The 18,914-nt window shown below is 46.3% G+C and overlaps 1 protein-coding gene across 1 annotated transcript in view; it reads right to left on the bottom strand.

Moving 5' to 3' along the window:
* The window catches only part of Atp6v0d1 (ATPase H+ transporting V0 subunit d1), a 41,147-nt gene that overhangs the window by 11,643 nt on the left and 10,590 nt on the right, over window positions 1-18,914 (bottom strand). The window contains exon 2 of the mRNA XM_052166333.1: window positions 2,639-2,810. Coding sequence (XP_052022293.1) covers window positions 2,639-2,810 — 172 coding nt within the window. The remainder of the gene's footprint in view (window positions 1-2,638; window positions 2,811-18,914) is intronic.

The following is an 18,914-nucleotide window of genomic DNA, read 5'->3' as shown; positions in this document are numbered from 1 at the left end:
CACACACCCTGCCAATGGCTGGCTTCCCCAGCTCTGCTCCTAAAGTAGAGGTAGAGGAAGGACAGTTCCAAGCTGGAGGCTCTGAGATTCTTCCAGGGCTCGGGGGCTGCCAGGAGGGTAGGACCATGAGTCAGGAAGCCAAGAGAGTTACAGATGTTGGCATAAGAGATCTCAAATGATAGACCAGAAAACTTCAGCTAGAGAGGTAGGGAAATGAAGAAAGAAGAGATAGCAAGGAAGGAAACAAGGCCTGATGTCCTGTTGAATCTAGACCCCATGTTCTGCAAAGGACTCAAAGTGGGCTGGAGAGCCTGAAGGCTGTGAGTGGAAGATGGGTGCCTGATTAAGCGATGTCAGGAGTGGAGTAGTTCCAGGTGATGACACAGCAGTGATCAGTAGGGGCAGGGGGAATGATATGGAGAATAGAGGCACTGCAGATGAGGGGTCAAGGACTAGCAGCCACAGGCTCAGATTGGTCAACACATGACAATCACCCATGATTGGAAGAGGCCAGGAAGTGGTGGATTCAGAAAGTTTGCCACAGGATAACACTTGGCCACTTTAAGCATACTTGGTGCTTGGAGCCAACCTCCAGCAAAGAGCTGACAGCTGCTTTGTCTCAGTCACTCTCAGAGCCCTCTCCAGTATCACAGTCTGGCAGGTTAACACCAAAACAGGCCAAGGTAGATGCACAGTTAGGTGGGCAAGTTGGCAGCAAGATGGATAACATCTACTCTCTGACCACTGGCATGGGGTCAAGCTTCTTGCAGCCAGCCTAGCTGGCAAGACCAGAACATTAACCAGGAAGCTGGAAGAGCCTTGTGCAAACAAGCTGAAGGTGAAGGCTGAGCTATGGCAATAAATTTAGTTTCCTGGTATGTCCTTGGCTCTAGCTGTGGGGTAGGGGATATACAGGCCCAGGCTAGGGGTTAGGTGGCATATGGTAGAATGATGTGTGACACACATATCCAAAGCATCAGTATATAATACACTATATCTGCCCTGTCCCACGAGGTCCATGTTAGCATACCTTGAAAGACAGTTTGAACATGAACCCATGCAGGATTCTGCAGCAAAGAGGTACCTGGAGGAAAAGATCTACAGCCAGGAGAAGGCTCACTCTCCAACTTAAAGAAGTACTCTGCATCTTTCAGGTGTCCCAGCCTGCTATAACTGAGGTTGGAGCCCTCTGCCTAAATACCCCATTTGAGTAGATAAATTCTATGCAAGTGTATGTTCTTGGCTGAGAGGAGGAGATGGACTAGACAGCCACATACAACCCTGTCTCTAAAGAGACAAGTGGAGTGATGTGTCTGGTCCCAAAGAAGAGGCTAGGGAAACGGAAAAACAAGACATGCAGAAGAATATGGGGATATATCTAACAACATACACTGTACAGCACACTCAGAGGCTAGCCAATGATCATACTTCTGCTCACCACTTGCATGAAGCAGCCACCTGGGCGGGAGCCATTATTTGTCTGCCAGGTTGTGACTCATGACTTGTAGGTCATTCCTTCAGAGCCAATTTCTCTACCTTTTAGGGTCCCAGATACACAGGACTAGTTGAAGTAGCCTGTTCTAGCCCTCATGTCCAGGGTCTTCTCTGTTTACCTTCTCTAAGAGCTTGGTATATATCTTCTCTAAGAGTTCCACCCAAGGGTCACACAATGGGGAAGCCTGGAGCAACCAAGGGTTATTAATAAACAACCTGCCCATCTTGGCTCCTGGGAAGAACAGCGAAGCATTCAGCTTCCCCCAGCTCAAGCCCATTCCCTGTGTTTCTGACCTGTCAGCACATGAGAAACGGCTCTCAGCTGTTGGGATAATCTTTTTGTACATTGTGTAAAGGGGTGTCTCTGTCCTTCCTCATCTGTTCCTTCTGATTGGTTAAATAAACTGAACAGCCTAGGCAAGGCAGGATAGGATAGGTGGAACATCCAAGAGAAATGGGAACTCTGGAAAGAACCAGAGGTGCAGGGGATTCACCAGCCATACATGGAGGAAGGAGCAGGTGCTGGGACTGAAGGAGAGAGGTAATTGGCCACATGGCAGAAAGTAGATTAGAATAAATGGGCTATTAAGTTATATGAGGTAGTTGAGAACAAACCTAGATGTCAGGCCTAATCATTCATAAACAGCAGTAAGTCTCTATGTCATTATTTGAGTGCTAGTGGGTTGAGACAGTCCAGTGATGTTCAGCCTAGGTCGGGGCAGAAGGACCGTGTGGCCCATCCCAGGGTCTCCAGAGTTCTATCCACACTCAGACCTTGACTCTACCATGAGGGGAGTAGGGGAAAACCTAATAAGTGTTTGATGTAGATGCTGTAGAATAAGTGAACAGAGGAGCTCCAATGCTCTCAGCTTTTGCAACTTTAACTCATCCACAACAATGAGAGATAGGAAAAGAAACTGGTAACACCACTTTAAAGGTTGTGACCTAGAGTCTAGAGTTGTTGAATAACCAATCTAGTTACACCACTTGGGAAGACTTTAAAGACATTCTTTAAAAACAGCTGGCCTGACAGAGCTGCCCTCTGGTCATCTGAAAGAAGCACAATGGCTGCTGACCTAGGCCATTCTGGTGCCAACTTCTGCAGGCACAGAACTACCTTGCCCAGCACTATGGGTTCACTCACGTAATGAAGTCCAGGAAGCTGGCAAGTGGCTCATAGGCATGGTTTCTCATGTGGCGGAACTCTACTACCATCTTCTCCTTGAGCTTGTCATCGATGACTGACACTGTCAGAGGTGATGCTTCATTGGCCAGGAAGTTGCCATAATCTGTACTCTGCAGGTGCAGCTTCAAGTCTGAAACCCAAGGGTAGATGGTAAGGACTAGGCTTTCTGAACCTTACCCGCTGCCCTAAGTTTCCATCCCTAGCCAATTCTAAGCCCAGCTCTTCCATCAAAATGTGTCCTGCTGCCACCTAACTTCTCCCTATGGGCTCAGTGCCAATTTACAAAGTAGCCAGGCTCAGGTCCAAATGCTTCAGACCCCAGGAATAGAAGTCAGCATTCTAGGCCCCAGAATACAAACACCAAAATGATGAGGTTGGGAAACCTCAACATAAGCTATCATTTATAATCTGTAGACTCTGAGATCCTAACTTGGAAGAGAATATAACATGGGCTCTACTCTCCAGCACATTAGAATTGGAAGAGCAAAATATTCAGACATGAAGGACATTAAAAAAAGAAATTCTGCCAGGTAGTGGTGGCACATGCAGGTGGATCAGGGAGTTCAGGGCCATCCTAGTCTACAGAGTGAGTTCTAGGACAGTTAGAGCTGCACAGAGAAGCCCTGTCTCAAAAATCCAAACTAAAATAAAACCAAACCAACCAACTAACCAAACAAACAAAAAAAAGGAAGAAAGAAAAGAAAAGAAATATCTAAAGCTCTTGGAGATTTCCCCTTAACAGTGACTGGAGGTGGACAAACTAATACTAAGAATTCCCCTCATTTTTTTAGAGACACATGAAAAAATATGACTCACCCCTGCCTCTAATCCATTCCTTACACAGTAGCCAGTGATTATTTTATTTTTGCAGTGCTGGGAACTGAACTTAGGGCTTCATACATGCTAGACTATATTATATTACTGAGATATAGTTGTTTGTTTGTTTATTGGGTTTTCCAGACAGGGTTTCTCTGTGTAGCCCTTGCTGTCCTGGAACTCACTCTGTAGACCAGGTTGCCCCAAATTCAGAAATCTGCCTGCCTCTGCCTCCCAAGTGCTGGGATTAAAGGCATGTGCCACCACTGCCCGGCAAGGTCTATTTTATTATTTTTACTTTTCTATATGTTTGTGTGCACATGTATGTATATTCATGATTGTAGAGGTCAGAGGAAAATCTTAGATATCATTTCTCAGGCTCTTCCTCTTGTTTAGACAGGGTTGCTCACTGGCTTGGACTGATCAAGTAGGCTAGACAAGCTGGCTATCGAGCTTACAGGGAGCCAACTCTCTTGCCTCCCATCTCACCATTGCTGGAATAAGAATACATGCCGCCACAGCCAGCTTGTTACGGATTCTGGGAATCTGAACTAGGGAGCCATCAACCTAGTCTGTCCGTCCATCTGTCTGTCCGTCCGTCCGTCCGTCCGTCCGTCCATCCATCCACTCGAGACAAGATCTCCCTATGCAGCTTGGCTGGCTACTCTGCCTCTCAAGTGCAGGATTAAAAGTATGTGCCACCATGCCTGGCCTCTTTGAAACATGATCTTGTTATATAGCATAAGATGGCCTGGAACTCACTATGTAGACCAGGCTGTCCTGAAACTTTTTCAATCCTCTTGCCTCAGCCCTTCAAGTGCTGGTACTGAGGTCACAGGCACTAACCACTATCATCAGCTTTGATGCTTCTTAAAAAGTTACCTTTATCTATGTGTGGAGGTGGGTGTGAGCATGCATGTGCCCACACATTTTTCCAACATGCGTGTCACTATGTGCCTGTGGAGATCACAGAACTCGTACAGAAATCTGATCCCTCCTTTTACCACATGAGCTCCAGGTACTGCACTCAGGCTTGGTGGCAAGTGCCTTTTCCTGCTGAGAGTGGGCTTCTTAAAACATAAGAATTATTTATGCTCTAAAAATTACTATAGAATAAATTTAAAAAAAAGAAGATAAGTGACAATAGCTAGAGAATTACCCCTGGGTTATTATATGAGGGCTGCTATGGCGACGATGGGTGGGAGGAGATGAAGGACCCCAGATGTTCTTGAGGTCCAGAGGGTCACACCATCTGGAGCTGCTTAGAGAGAATGAAAGGGGCAATAGAAAACTCATCCATAGACTTCAGGCACCTCTCTGATGCCCCTCATACTCTAGCACATAAAGAAAGCCTCCACAGTGTTTGGCACTGAGGCATACACCTTTAATCCCAGTACTCAGAAGGCAGAAGCAAGAGGATGTCTGCGAGTTTGAGACCAGTCAGTTCTGCATAGGCAGTTCCAGGTCAGCCAGGGCAACATAACTAGGCCCTGTCTCAACCCAAACAAATGAACACACCACAATAAAGAATGCTCTGGGGGCTGGTGAGACGGCTCAGTGGTTAAAAGCACCGACTGCTCTTCTGAAGGTTCTGAGTTCAAATCCCAGCAACCACATGGTAGCTCACAACCATCTGTAATGAGATCTGATGCCCTCTTCTGGAGTGTCTGAAGATAGCTACAGTGTACTTACATATAATAAATAAATAAATTTTTAAAAAAGTGCTCAACTTGTAGTCAAGTATGCAAAGGAGATGGACGAGCACATGCTGCTGAGTGTGGAGGGCGTGTATGACAGTGCTGGAAGCACTTACAGGGTACACCTTAGCTTGAGGAGGAGCCAACGTGTTCATGCCAACTTGGCCACTTACACCTACTTTTCTCCCATCCACCCTAAAGACGATAAAAAAAGAGAAGGCAAGGCAAGTTAAGAGAAGCCACCGGACTTTTAGTCATATGTGCACATCTTCCAATGTCTCTATCCCAGGACATCTGCAATCACTCTGCTTAGGGGCTCTGTTCTTTCTTATTCTCCCAATCTGGCTACTCTGAGAGTAAGGCATGGGTAACAGGAGGTATTCAACTCAGAAGTTCTTGGGTTATTGTAGTAATTCAGATGGATTTTGCAGGAAAAAAATCTAATTCTTTGCCATAACAGTCTATTACCTGCATTTCTACCTCCACATTGTAATAACCTAAAGACTAGGCAAGTGCACGATATTTTTAAAAGAAACATGGTGGAGAGGTTTTAGGTCAGCTGGCAGAATGCTTACCTACCATACACGAAGAAGTCCTAGGTTCATTCCCTAGCACTGTACAAAATCGGGTGTGATGGTGCATGCCTATAATACCAGCATTTGGGAACAGAAGTAGTTCAGTTGTTCAAGGCCAGCTTAGGCTATAAGACCCTGTCTTGATAAAGAAAAGAAAAATAGAAATAGGGGGTGGGGCACAGACAGACAATACTTAGACACTTATCTAGTCCTTCCTTCCTTCCTTCCTTCCTTCCTTCCTTCCTTCCTTCCTTCCTTCCTTTCTTTCTTTCTATGTATTCACCACCGTTGCTCTCTTTAGACGGAAGAGGGCATCAGATCCCATTGCAGATGGCTGTGAACCACCATATGGTTTCTGAGAACTAAACTCAGGACCTCTGGAAGAGCAGTCTTAACCACTGAGCCATCTCCCCAGCCCATGTCTAGTAGTTTCTTCTAGCACACAGCCATGCTGCTTCATAAGTCTGCCAGCTTTTCTGAGTTACTCTGAGAAGCCTAACTTTCCTTTTTCTTCTCCCTTATTTAAGCATATTTTCCTTAACACCCTGGGTCTCACTCCTCCAGTGCCTCATTCCCCACCATGGAGCTCTGCATGCTGTCACATGGCTGACTCCACAAAGGTTTAACTCAAACTGCACGGCTGTTTTTCCTTTTCCATTCTCCTCCTTCAGGCAGCTACTGAGATTTACAACTTGCTTGCCCTGGGGTTTTTCTTTGAAACTCTAATAAAATTGTCCTCTTAAATAACCTTTGGCTTTGCTTGACTTTCAAAAAGAAAAAAGATTATTTATGCCTCTGAGATGTTTTTTGTGGGTATGAAACAAATGGTTAAAAATATGAGCTATCCCACCTAATAAGTACTGAAATGAAGCAGACTTCATTCACCATGTCATATTCATGCCCTGATTTATGTATTTGTATCTATCAGTAAACATGTTGCTACTGGGGCCTTGGGGACCAACATGATGAGCAAGGAGTTCTGGTCCAGGGCTACCAAGTTCCCAAACATTTACTACAAGAAGTTCTAGAGCTGACAGCAGCCAAGCCAAACTGTCCATTTATCCATGCAGCCATAGCAGCCAGCCTAAAATTCTCTTCAGGCCACAAGACTTCCTCTTCAGCTCCCACAGCCTGAGTCTAGAGACCAAGATAGAGGCATAGGAAGGCTCCAGGGTAAAACTCAGTCCTCTGACTGGAGTGCCTCCTGTCACTGGCCCCATCAGTTCCTAGGCGAGCAAGCCTACTGCCCCTACTCAATCCCCCTGATCCTTCCTTCCTAGGCATTGAGGAGCCAGGCCTCTACACATTCTGCCCTTCTGAGCCCTGGCACATGCTCTGGGAAGATTTCCTAGGCAAGCTATCACCTCCCACTGAAGATTCTGATGATAAACTCTCCAGGAGCATGACACTTCCTCCATCCCAGACTTTGCCTTGCATCACAAAACTCTCTGAGAAGACTAGCTCAGCAACTTCCCCAACTGCCAAACACTTTCTCTTTAATAACCAGTTAGTCTCCACCAAATACCTGGTACTCCAGTGAGAGTTTTCACCTTAGACGACCTGGACATACACAGGCTATGCAATGGTCTCCTTCCCATGCCAGGAGCAATCTTTGTACTGGACCTCCCAGACATGTCAATTTCAAAGGCTTATCAATAAAAGCCAGAACCTTGTCCAGAGTCTCGCAGTCAGAGTACAGAGAGGCTGGGTTATCAAGCAGGCCTGGTGGGACTCTGTCAGTCCCCACCTCAGCGCTCTTTGTTCTCTGAGCCTCCTTGAACACATTGGTAGAGCAGGCCTTTCAGGTATATAACCAGCTGCCCAAAGAGCCTTTAAAGCCAGAAGAGTTGACCACTGGCTTGCAGACCACCCAGACATTCACTGCCCACTTGTCAATAGTAGGCATAGGCCCACACTATCATGACTCAGTGACAAATCCCACTAGCATCACTTTTAACACCAACCATTACTTAAGAAGCTAGAAAAGTATGCTTGGGGTTGAGCAGAACAAGGCTAGAGTGCTCCTTTGTATAGCTCCACCCCTGGGACTTCACACAAGCTTCAGAGCAGACACCCCTGTGCTTCCATTGCTGCATTCTGCTGACACTGCATCAGGAGAAGCCAGGGCTCTGAGCACTGCTGGAATGCAGGCGGCTGGGTAGTTTCTGCTGGAGTTTGTCAGATCAGAGCAAACCCGGGAGACTCTACTAAGAATCCTGCCCAAGGCTGGAAGAGTCTGCCTTACCAGGAAACTCATTTTTAAAAGCCCCCAGAGACAATGTCAAAGGGCCAGTTCCAGACCACTTTCTCTGGCTAAGACCCACATTTCCCAGTGACCAAGGGAAAAGGGACAGCCTGCCAGCCAAGGAGGCAACTGGAGGGAGGGAGACAAGCTGATTCCTTAGCTCGCCCACGAGAGGACCACACAGGGCTTCTAAACCAGTTCTGACCCTGCTGGAGAAACCTGGCGCCTAGACGCAGTGGCTGGCAACCCTAAGCCCTTCAGACAGGCCTGGCCAGGGCTAGGACAAGCTGGGTTAGAATTCTCTCTCCTCAGCTTCCTGCTATTTCTGAAGGCTGTGGAGGAGGGGATGTGACTGGGAACAGAATCCAAGCATTAGGAGAGGCCTGGAACTTATAGATGCTTCGTGGGAGACTTAGCTACAGGGCCCTAGCCCAGCCCCTCAAGGGCACCCAAGGACAACAGGGGCCCAGCATCTTTTACATTTGCTCAGCAGCCTAACAGCATCAGTGACATTCCTTGAGAGGACTAGACATGCCTGGTTTGAGATATGAGCTGTATTCTAGTTACAGTGGACTCTGGGGACAACTCTGGTCTACCCACAAGCCCAGCTGTCTACCCCAAGTTCTATCGGTGGCCCAGCACCAAGTGTCTGGACAGTTTGGGATCTCTCACAGTAAAAGACTTCCTCAGAGGCTGATTCTCAAGTTGAAGAAGATGCTACTGCTATCAGGAAATTCTTGCTTTAGTGTGAAGTTAAATGCTAGCTCAGAGGAGGCAGATTAATTCAGTTTCTAGTGTTGCTCAAAGTCCTGGGCCTACTCCTCTCCAGCCCACCTCCATAACCACCCCAAACTTCCTATGCTTCCTAAGTTCCTGCCTCAGATGTTCTGGCAACTATCCCCCACAAACTCCAACTTCCAGGGCCGCAAAGGCATCCTACCCTACTCCTCAGTTTCCACACCAAGCTCAGAGTGAAGTCACCCAACTCCAACATGTCACTATCAACTTTCCTCAAGAGGGTCTGTGGCCCTGGAGCTACAGCTTTGTTTCTCCCGAAAGCCCATGGTCTCGTACCCTGAGCCCTTACACTGCTTTAGCCCTCGACTTGTTGACTCTGTGACTTAACAGTGCTACTCTTCTGACAACAGTCACCTTCCTATCATCCCACAAATGCTCCACGGAAGTCTATAGGTGACCTTACTAAAAAGCCCTTGAGCTGGAGGTTTCCTCAGGCCAGGCCAGGAAGACTGGACAGGAAGACACACCTCAACCCTAGAAACTAAGAGCCTCTGCCCTCCCTCTTCCATAGGACAGCCTGTCATTCTTGAGCTGTATGTCAAAGGCCACTGTCCCAGCTCCAGCAGAGAGCTCTTTGAAGGTACCTGGGAAGACCACAGCCTAATACCCACCTGGCACAGCTATTCAGCTTATAAGCCTGTAACAGCTTCAGGCTAGCCTCATAGCTTCCATCTGTCCTGACCACCCCCCCCCCCATTATCCCTAATGCCCAGTTGTCTCTTTCAGTAGTAAGGGTCTGGTCTCTGCTGATACTACTGACCATACTGACTGACCCCAGACTCCTCAATAGTACAGTACCACATCCCAACAACAACAACCTAACCAGTGCTCTCTGCTCCGTATGATAAAATATTGTCTTGGCAGTGACTCAGCCAAGCTGTGTGAGATGGAGCTAAGCTAAGCAGCCCTGCCCCCACCCTCTTCCTGAAAGCATTCCCTAAGCCTGCCAACCCAAAGGGGATCTTTCAGGCCATTCAGCTGGCTCCCAGGCTCCACATGGCCTCTCCAGCCCTCTGTCCCTTACAGCAGTTCTCCAAGGACTCACAAGCAGGAAAGGAGGGTCATGGCCTATGCCAAGGGGTTGGTCCCACATGCCTTAGGAAACCAACACACTAAACAGGGCGGCCTAGATCTACACTTACTATGGCCTCATGGTCCACATAGGGCTCCTGCTGGCCAACTGGCCAGAGTGAAGTATAAAAGGACAGTGTGTTCCCAGACTTCACTTCTGCTTTTCCAGAGGTTACTCAATGATGCTCTCCTGGGGAGCTCAGGAGTTTTCAGGAAACATATGAAACCAGATGCTAGAACATGTTCCATAGAGCCTAATGTGCCAACCCTGCAAGGGTGGTTAGGCCATTGACCTGTTGGGTCCAGGTGAAGAGTCTACTTTGAAGGAACAAAGATCCTCTTCCAATGTTATTACTTCTAGAGGTTCAAAATGAGAAAACACAGGACAGTCAGTCTGGTGATTCAATAAAGCCTGTGCCACCCTAATACTTCTGGATGAATATGCTGTGCCAAAACCTCCTCCCTAGGCTCAGGGGAGTTTCTCAGACTCGTGTCAGCTCTAAAACAGATGTGTGCACTGGCTGGCTAGATCTGCAGGGTCAGAGTACCACATCTGGAACACAAGCGTGGGAGCCTCTGCATGAGAACTATTAACTATGGGTTTACCTAAGGCCCTAGCACAGACTGAATATCCTCTCTAGCCTTCGAGCCTCCACTATGGCTGAAGGTCCTCCAAAATGACCACCTGACCACCTCTGTGTTTCAACTTTCTACTAAATGCCAGCTTTCTCCCTCCCCACCAACTTTCTGCTCTTCCTTTCCATCCCTAGACTGCCAAAAGCCCCTTATGCTGGACAGTGAAGGCATGTCCTTCCTCCAAAGCTGGTTTATGGTTCCAGTTCCCTTCCCTCTACAGCCCACTTTGACAAACCATTGGTGCAAAACATCACTCCTTGGACAGAGAAAAGGAAATAGAGGTGTGTGTGTGTGTGTGTGTGTGTGTGTGTGTGTGTCTGCCTGTCTGCCTGTGTCTGTGTGTTTAAATATAGCCCCACTGCATATAGGTATGTACCTACCATCTTGCCTGCCTCAAAATGAGAAAAATCTGAGCTTTGGAGCCATAAAAAGGTGAGTTTAAATCTTGTCCTGCAAACTTGGCCCTGAGTTTTTTATAGTACATGTGTATATCCAGGCTCTTGACTGCTGCCCAGCACTTGCACTGTGTGCCCACTCCCACCCTCAGGGTACCTACACAAACATCAAATTGAAGTAATGGTATACAGAAAGACATCAACACCAAATACTATACACCATCTTTTCTGTCAAAAGGGATGCCACACAAAGCTTCCACTCTCAGCCCAATAGTCTCTACCACTCCAGCTATGGCTCGGGCTGTCCCATTGAGCTCTCCAAAGAATTCCCCTGATCCTCCTTTTCATGGTCCATAGCAATCCTCCTTCCAGGCTATAGCATGTCCTCCATGTCACCATCTGTAGGAACCCCTACACCACACGAGCATGCAAACATACCAGCACAACTCTACCATTTACTAGAGACAGAAGAATAGGGCTGGCTCAAGATCTGGGATGCTTGACCCAAAGTCCATGTTACTTCACCTATCAATAAGACCATAAAGAGCTCAAGCAGCCCAAAAATCTGGACAGACAAAGATTATAGCCCAACTCTGTTCCCCACACTACATCCTGGGCTTCCCTAAGCTACAGCTCTAGAGTCTTGGTGGCAAATAGGAGGTAGAGTAGCCAAGTGTAGCTCCTGCTCTATGGGAAGCCCTAGGACCTAGCAGGCAATCAAGGAGAACCTAGAGTCTACTGCTGGCACAGCCATACACAGTTATTGGGTTTCAGTTGGTGTAAGACAAAGCTCCTACATGGCAAGGACAGGATTGTTCCCTCCTTGGTCTCTGGACCTGAATTTTATTTCATGCTAGAGGCTTACAAGTTAAGGTAAGGCATTGACAGCAGGGGGTGAGGTTAAACCTACAGAGGTGGTCCAGATGATACTGGTGACACCACCCTCCAACATCAAACATTGGTGGGAAGATCACTTCCCATGTCCAAGAGTCATCAGGATGTCTGCCCCTTGTTAGTCACCCACTCCCAGCTTTGAGACAGGTGGCAGGTGGCAGCAGAGTCACATTTAATTACCCACATGATCTCAGGAACACCCCGTCCCTGTAGCTAGGACAATGAAAGCATCTCTCATAACCCATGAGGAAGTCAACTCATCTGACAATCAGGAGGGTGCCAGTCAGGCAATAATAGCTTAATGTGCCAAAGGGAGGGGCAGAACTGGTTACTGCTGCACCCAGGGCAAGTTCCAAGAAGCTCTCCTCTAGCTGAGTGGTAATCCAACTGGATGGCCTTCATCAAGTTATTCCCTGCTTGGTCTTAAGACTTCACAGGACTGGCATGACCCAAAAGACAACAAGGCTTGCAAAGTAGCTTCCTTGTGTTTCCAACCACAGCCTCGCCTGACTGGGGATCAAGGGAACTTACCCTGGGAGTTGGGGACCACACCTCTTCTGCTGCTACCATGCACTTTGGCCTTATGTAAGCTTTCTTCTTTAGGTTTGCTACTACAGCTATAGAATCTGCAGAATGGAATAAATCTGGGGCTGTAAAGAAAACTGTTTGCACTTCTCAAAGATGTGAATTATCTGCATGTCAAAGAGGTAAAGAGGTCTGACTCAGCTGGGTGCCAAGCAGCCAAATGAAGACTCCCAGTAGCAGTGAGTTGTGCCCAAATGCTAGCTAGACATGTCCATGGGTTTGCTGGACCACAGCACCTGGGTGATCCAGTCAGTCCTTGATCCTGTTCTACATACAGACCTCTGGAAGGAGGACAGGAAGGAAAGCCAGGGCTTGCTCAGATGGAGAAGGGCAGTTTTAGGGCTATTATCTCTGTTCCAGTATACCAGGATCCTGTCAGGAGTACCTTGCCAAGTCCATGGTGCTCAGAGACAGCCCAACAGAGAGACATAAGAAAGAAATAGACAACAATGATGCACACTTTTAATCCCAACACACAGGAAGCAGAGGCAGGCAGATAGATCTTTGTGAGTTTGAGGCCAGCCTTGTCTACAGAGTGTGTTAGTTCCAGGACACCAGGGCTACACAGAGAAACCTTGTCTCAGAAAAAAAATGAAAATAAAAAATTTTAACACAAATAAATAAATATTGCTTTGGCCTCGGCCTTATGAATAGGCTCAAAGGATCAAACCTCATTCAAGGATGTGAAGACATGTTACCTTCAGTAAGCAGGCCAGGGGCAGAGTTGATTCACACCATACATATATCTTGCAGAGACAAGAGACTTGGACCAGGCAAGAAGATGGCAACATGCAACAGTAACTTGCAACAGTAGACTGGTCCTGTTCAGTACCCTTCACTCACTCTGCCTTGAGCTTATCCCCAATTACACATCGGCTCAAGGACACAGTAGGACAGTTGTGGAGCAGCAGTAAAATGCTAGACTAGATGTGATAAGAACTGTGATCCTGGCTGGACTCCAGCAGGACAGTGGTTCCATGCTAGGGAACTTCATAGTTTAAAAGGAAGATTCAATTGCTTAAGTTAAAAACATTGCTGCTCTTACAGAAAAGTTAGGTTCCCAGCAGCCACATCATGTGAATGTTACTGCCTGTAAGTCCAGTTGCTAGGGGACTCAACTCCTCTGCACTCCATTGGTACCTGGACATACATGAACAGACACCCCTACACACAGATACACACAGACACACACAGACACACAGATACACACACACACACACACTCACACACACATACACATTCGTTCTCTAACAAAAAGTAAATATTTTAAATGAAACAAAAGTTAGATCCATATAACAGAAGCTACTGTAAAGATGTGAGAAGCAAAAAGTCCTAGCAGTGAAATACCTTCCTGCTCTCTGTCCCATCCCCCCTCCCCTCCCACCCCAGGCCTGGCCATGTGGGACATAGTTTGAAATTTAGTGGGTGGAGAAAATGGATGAGCTGCCACATGTGACCTGGAAGCCTCAGGGTCCTATGCAGCAGATCATGGTTGCACCTCACCTAAATTCCTCAACTCCCAACTCATTAACTCTAATCTAGATTTCTTCTGGCAAGGCCTGAGGGATTGGCAAGAGCCCCAGAAACAGGGATTCTTTCCACTAACCACCCCTTACTGAGTCAGGAGCTAGATAAACACAGGTATAGCCCAGGGAGCCTTGAATAAACAAATTAAATAGTAAATGAAGGAAAACAGAGAGAATCTAGAATAATTGGACCTGAAGAACCAAAACAGGTGTCAGGAGACTATAAGTAAACCCTTTGGCTTTATCTGGGACCTAATTTCTCAGATAAAATAAGACGGTACGATAAGTTACCTCAGGAACCTACGTAGTTCTGCCACATCCTAGTCTGGTCAGGCCCAGGTCACTCTGACACCTTGTAACACAACCTTCGAAGGCCACTCAGAGGTTCAGGTTAGATTGGTAGCCTGGGCACCAGGGAAGCAGCCTTGGCAGGGCTAGTAGCAGGTACAGGAAAGATACTGGGGAAATCTAAAGCCTTCAGAATACAGACAGCAACAAGACAAGCGAGAAGGAAGGAAGCCTCATCTACCAACCAGATATGAAGTCTTAGTTGAGGTCAAGTTCTGAATCCATTGCCTGAATGTCCAAAGTCTAGTCAAGTACCCTTGGTTAGACCAGGCAGAACTGGCTAGGTAAACAGTGTCCAGCAATCAGTCAGGGCTTTTCCTCCCAGTACCTTTCCTCTGCTGAAAGTCAGCCTATCTGTCCTCAGATGGTCAGTCCAGTCCAGGCTTCCATGCACATCTTCACAGTCCATCAGGGAAGCTACAGGATGCTGGGTATGGGTAGGCAGAAAAGCCATCTAGACTATGAAATAGCAATCTAGCTAAAGTGATCTTTCATTTTCCCATCTTCTTAAAGGGAGCAGGAGACAAAGGAAGTCAGCCTTGTAATACTGGCTAAGCAGAAGAGTGACCTCAGTGGAAAGACATTCAAATGATAGCAGAGCGGAACAAAAAAAAAATTGTCAGTCAGTTACCTGTTAATGACCCCGTTCTTGGTATAATTATTGAGCCAACATTGCTTACCTGGAGTCTGGCACCATGTTTAGCTCTTTCTCAGAGTCACTTACACATAGGTATATGCTACACATATGCCTAAGTGTCCTTCTTTGAGTTCCAAAGGGAACTGAAGAGAATCTATACTATGGATGAGTTCTGGGTAGATCCAACAAGGGGAGAACCAACAAGGGTGAGATGCTGATAAAGGGCATATTTCTAGGAAACTAAAAAGCAAGGTCTTAGCCCCTGGGGACCCTCATGCTCCTACCTGAAACCCCCAAGACATCTTAAGAGCTCATAAACTAGTACACTGTAATGGCTGTTGTTCCAGCTCTGAGAGATGCCAGATGATCGAGATGCAAGTAAATGCAGACAGTGTATTAGTCAAGGTTAGGGCATCCTGTACCAGGCATCAGGACAGAGAATGAAGAGCAGAGAATGTCCTTGGTCTTCTTCCTATTCTTGGAAGGTGGGACCCAGAGGGAAAAGAGCATAAAGAAACAAATAGGAAACACTGAATGCTATACCTAATCTGAAAGGCTAATTGTAGACCCAGTGACAGAAGTAGAGCCCAGGACACAATCCTAAAGGACAGCAGCCATAGACAGGTGCTGTTGCAGCATAAGCATGCTGCAGCTCCAGGCTCTCAGCGGCGGAGTGGTCTTAGTGCACCCTCTTGTGGACAAAGGAATGATGGTTTATGGACAACCATGAGGAGGTTGGCTCTTGGCAAGAAGAGGGTGCTCCAGCTCCAGTTCCCACTCAACACGTCCTTCCAATTTCATCATGCCTCAGACTCTTGGTCTCCATCTCCCCTAGCCATCAGCCCCTGCAGGTGTGAAACTGCTGACACCTGCAGAGAGGTGCAGACATGTGTCATAAACAATGGAAACTTAGGGGGCTGGAGAGCAATTTAAAGCACTTGAATTTGCAATGGACCCAAATTCAATTCCTAGCATATACATGATGCTAGCATAACCATACATAACTAGAGCTCACTGAGATCCAGTGCTCTCTTCTGACAAAACATGTACATGGTACATATATGTACATACATACATGGACATAAAACATTCATACATATTTTTAAGAAAATAAAGAAAGAAAGGCTAGAGAGCTAGCTTAGCAGCTAAGAATGCTGGATGTTCTTTCAGAGGGGTTGAATCCCAGCACCCACATGGAGTTCATAACAATCTGCAACTATACCTCAGTACTATACAAATATCCAGTACCTGCAACTGTATTTATTTATTTGTTTGTTTATTGGATTTTCCAGACAGGGTTTCTCTGCCACCACTGCCTTGTCTACAAAGTGAGACTTTGCTTCAAAAAACAAACAAAATGGAAAAATAAGTAAATAAGGTGCTGAGGCATTTCTGCCTCAGTCCAGAAATCCCTAGTCTATGGGGTCCTGAATAACTAGCATTTGCATACTTCAGGTAGCTCTCTTAAAAATTCCCAGACAACTGCTGGGCGGTGGTGGTGCACGCCTGTAATCCCAGTACTCTGGGAGGCAAAGGCAGGCGGATTTCTGAGTTAGAGGCCAGCCTGGTCTACAGAGTGAGTTCCAGGACAGCCAGGGCTATACAGAAAAACCCTATCTGGGGGGGGGGGGGGAAATCCCAGACAAGAGTTTAGGTACTGGCTCCAAATCACAAACCAGGCCCAAAAAATTGCTGAGTAAATCCAAGAAAAAGTGTATTATCACTCAGCAGAGCCAGTCTGGACATGCCCTTCTGAAGCACAGCCTGTATTTCATGGCAGACACATACTGGCTTGACCATAAATAGCTTCCAGACAAAATCAAATGAAAGTATATACTATCAAAATGTAATCTGAAGAGAAATCAGAAATAGAGATGGAGAGGGAGCGGCAAAGGGAAGAGAAAATGGCCAGACAAGAGGGAAGTTGCCCAGGGCAGCTATATTTGGTCAGGAACCCTGGGTCTCTAGCCTGGGATACATGAGAAGTCTAGGCATGGCCTGGACCCTTAAATATTTACTAGATTCTAATATTTCAGGTGTAAAGAAAAAAAGACTTGACAGGACCTCTCTCAGCCTCAGACTAGCTCTATAATGCTGTGAATCAAAGTCTAGAAGACATATGCCCCAAGCTCACTAGCACAAATCATAGTTGGGATGACTACTGAGTGTGTTAGTACCTATATGCTCTAATTTTCTCAAGTAACTTCACCAGACATTCTAAGTTTTTTCAATTTATTTATTTATTTTACATATATGGGTGTTCTGTCTGCACGTCTGTATCATGCACCTACCTTGTGATTGTAGGGTAAGGGATTCTCCTGAGACTGGAGTCACAAGATAATTGTGAGTTGCCGTGTGGTACTGGGAATTGAACCTGGGTCCTCTAGAAAAGCTAGTGTTGTTAATCACTGATCCATATTTCTATCCCTATTCCCTATTTTTCATTCTTAAATTCAAACAGTAGAAGAAAACATAAATTGGCCGTTGAAAACTTCCCTCCCCACTAGCCTCTCTAGACAGTGTAGGGCCTTTGCTTCCAAATGCTTGTTCACATGCATGCCTTCCAGTGTTTGACTACAGTGGCATTATGTTATGCTCAATGGCTTACAACTTTGCCCCTAACAAATATTATTTGTTATATTTCTAAATCAGTACTTAGAAAACTTCCTCTAGTGTTCTACTGGGCACTGCATGGGTTATCTAAACACTACACCCACACTAACAAATATCATTGGTTCTAGTAAGCCTCTCTTAATAACAAGGTTGTTCTGTGCCTGCTACCCTATGCTCAGCTATAAAATAAAATCCTATTAATGGGGTTACAAAGTCTTGTTTTGACAAAGTGACAATTCTGTCTACCAGACATGGTGATACACATCTGTAATCTAAACACCTGAAAGATAGAAGCAAGAGGATCAGGAGTTCAAGGTCATCCTAGTCTATATAGCAAATTCAAAGTCAGCCTCAGCTACATAGAGAGAACAGACCATCTCAAAATCCAAAACAAAACTGTATGCGACCAGGAAGTAATGTAATGGTATGTGCCTTTAATCCCAGCACTCTGAGGTAAAGGCAGGGCCAGCCTAGTCTACAGAGTAAGTTTCAGGACTAAAGAGTGAGTTTCAGGATAGCCTGGAATATCTAGAGAAATACTGTCTAGAAAAATCGAAAAAAAAAAACAAAATAAAGCAAACACACAAACTGTGTGTGTGTGTAGATATAGATGTATACTCATATGTATTAGAGAACGAGAAACAAAACCAACCACACCCCATAATCACACAGAGATGTCAGCAATCTAGAGGGAAAGGGAAATTCCAGCACATTTCTCTCTCTGCCTCACTTGCTAAATTGGGGTCTGTGCCAGATGTCCTTGTAAGGCCCTCCTGGTACACATTCAGCCTACAGTCACGATTCTTTGGTCATCTAGCAAACGTATGGGCAGGACTGGCTTAGAGGGCAGGGTGCCCTGGCAGCAAGCCTAGAGACGGCTGAGCACGTCTGTCTCCTTCCAGCTAGTGCCCTAATAACCTCCAGATTGGTAACTTAATTTAGTTCTCCTTCCCACACGTTATTGGACTCCTCCCTCACACGTCTAAGAGGCAACACCTCCTCTTCTATCATCCTATCCACGCTTAAACCTATCTTCTCCTCAGGGTTTCTTCATCTTAGAAATAGCACTAGGCCTCACCTAAGTCTTTCTTGAAGTCAGAAACCCAACTTCCAGCACCTCTCCCGACATCTAATATAAAAAGTAGATTTCCTCCCCTTTTCAGATCTCTGACCCAGTCCTTCATCCCCTTAGCTCATGTCATATCACCCCAAACCACAAGTCCCTAGTCTGATTCCTGATAATCCAGAGCTCCAGAGCAGGTTTCTGTTTATATCACACAACTAATCCCTAACTCCTCCACAACTCCCTTCTGCTTCATCCAGAAAAGGATCAAGTTCCTGATGGCTCACAGCAGCTTTCTCCTCCCTGTAAGCTCTATTTCCAACCTGTAGGTCTGA

Source organism: Apodemus sylvaticus, chromosome 21, assembly GCF_947179515.1.
Source record: "Apodemus sylvaticus chromosome 21, mApoSyl1.1, whole genome shotgun sequence".
Classification (NCBI taxonomy): Eukaryota; Metazoa; Chordata; class Mammalia; order Rodentia; family Muridae; genus Apodemus; species Apodemus sylvaticus.
The sequence above is the reverse complement of the archived record's forward strand: the minus strand, read 5'-3'. Positions and strand labels throughout refer to the sequence as shown.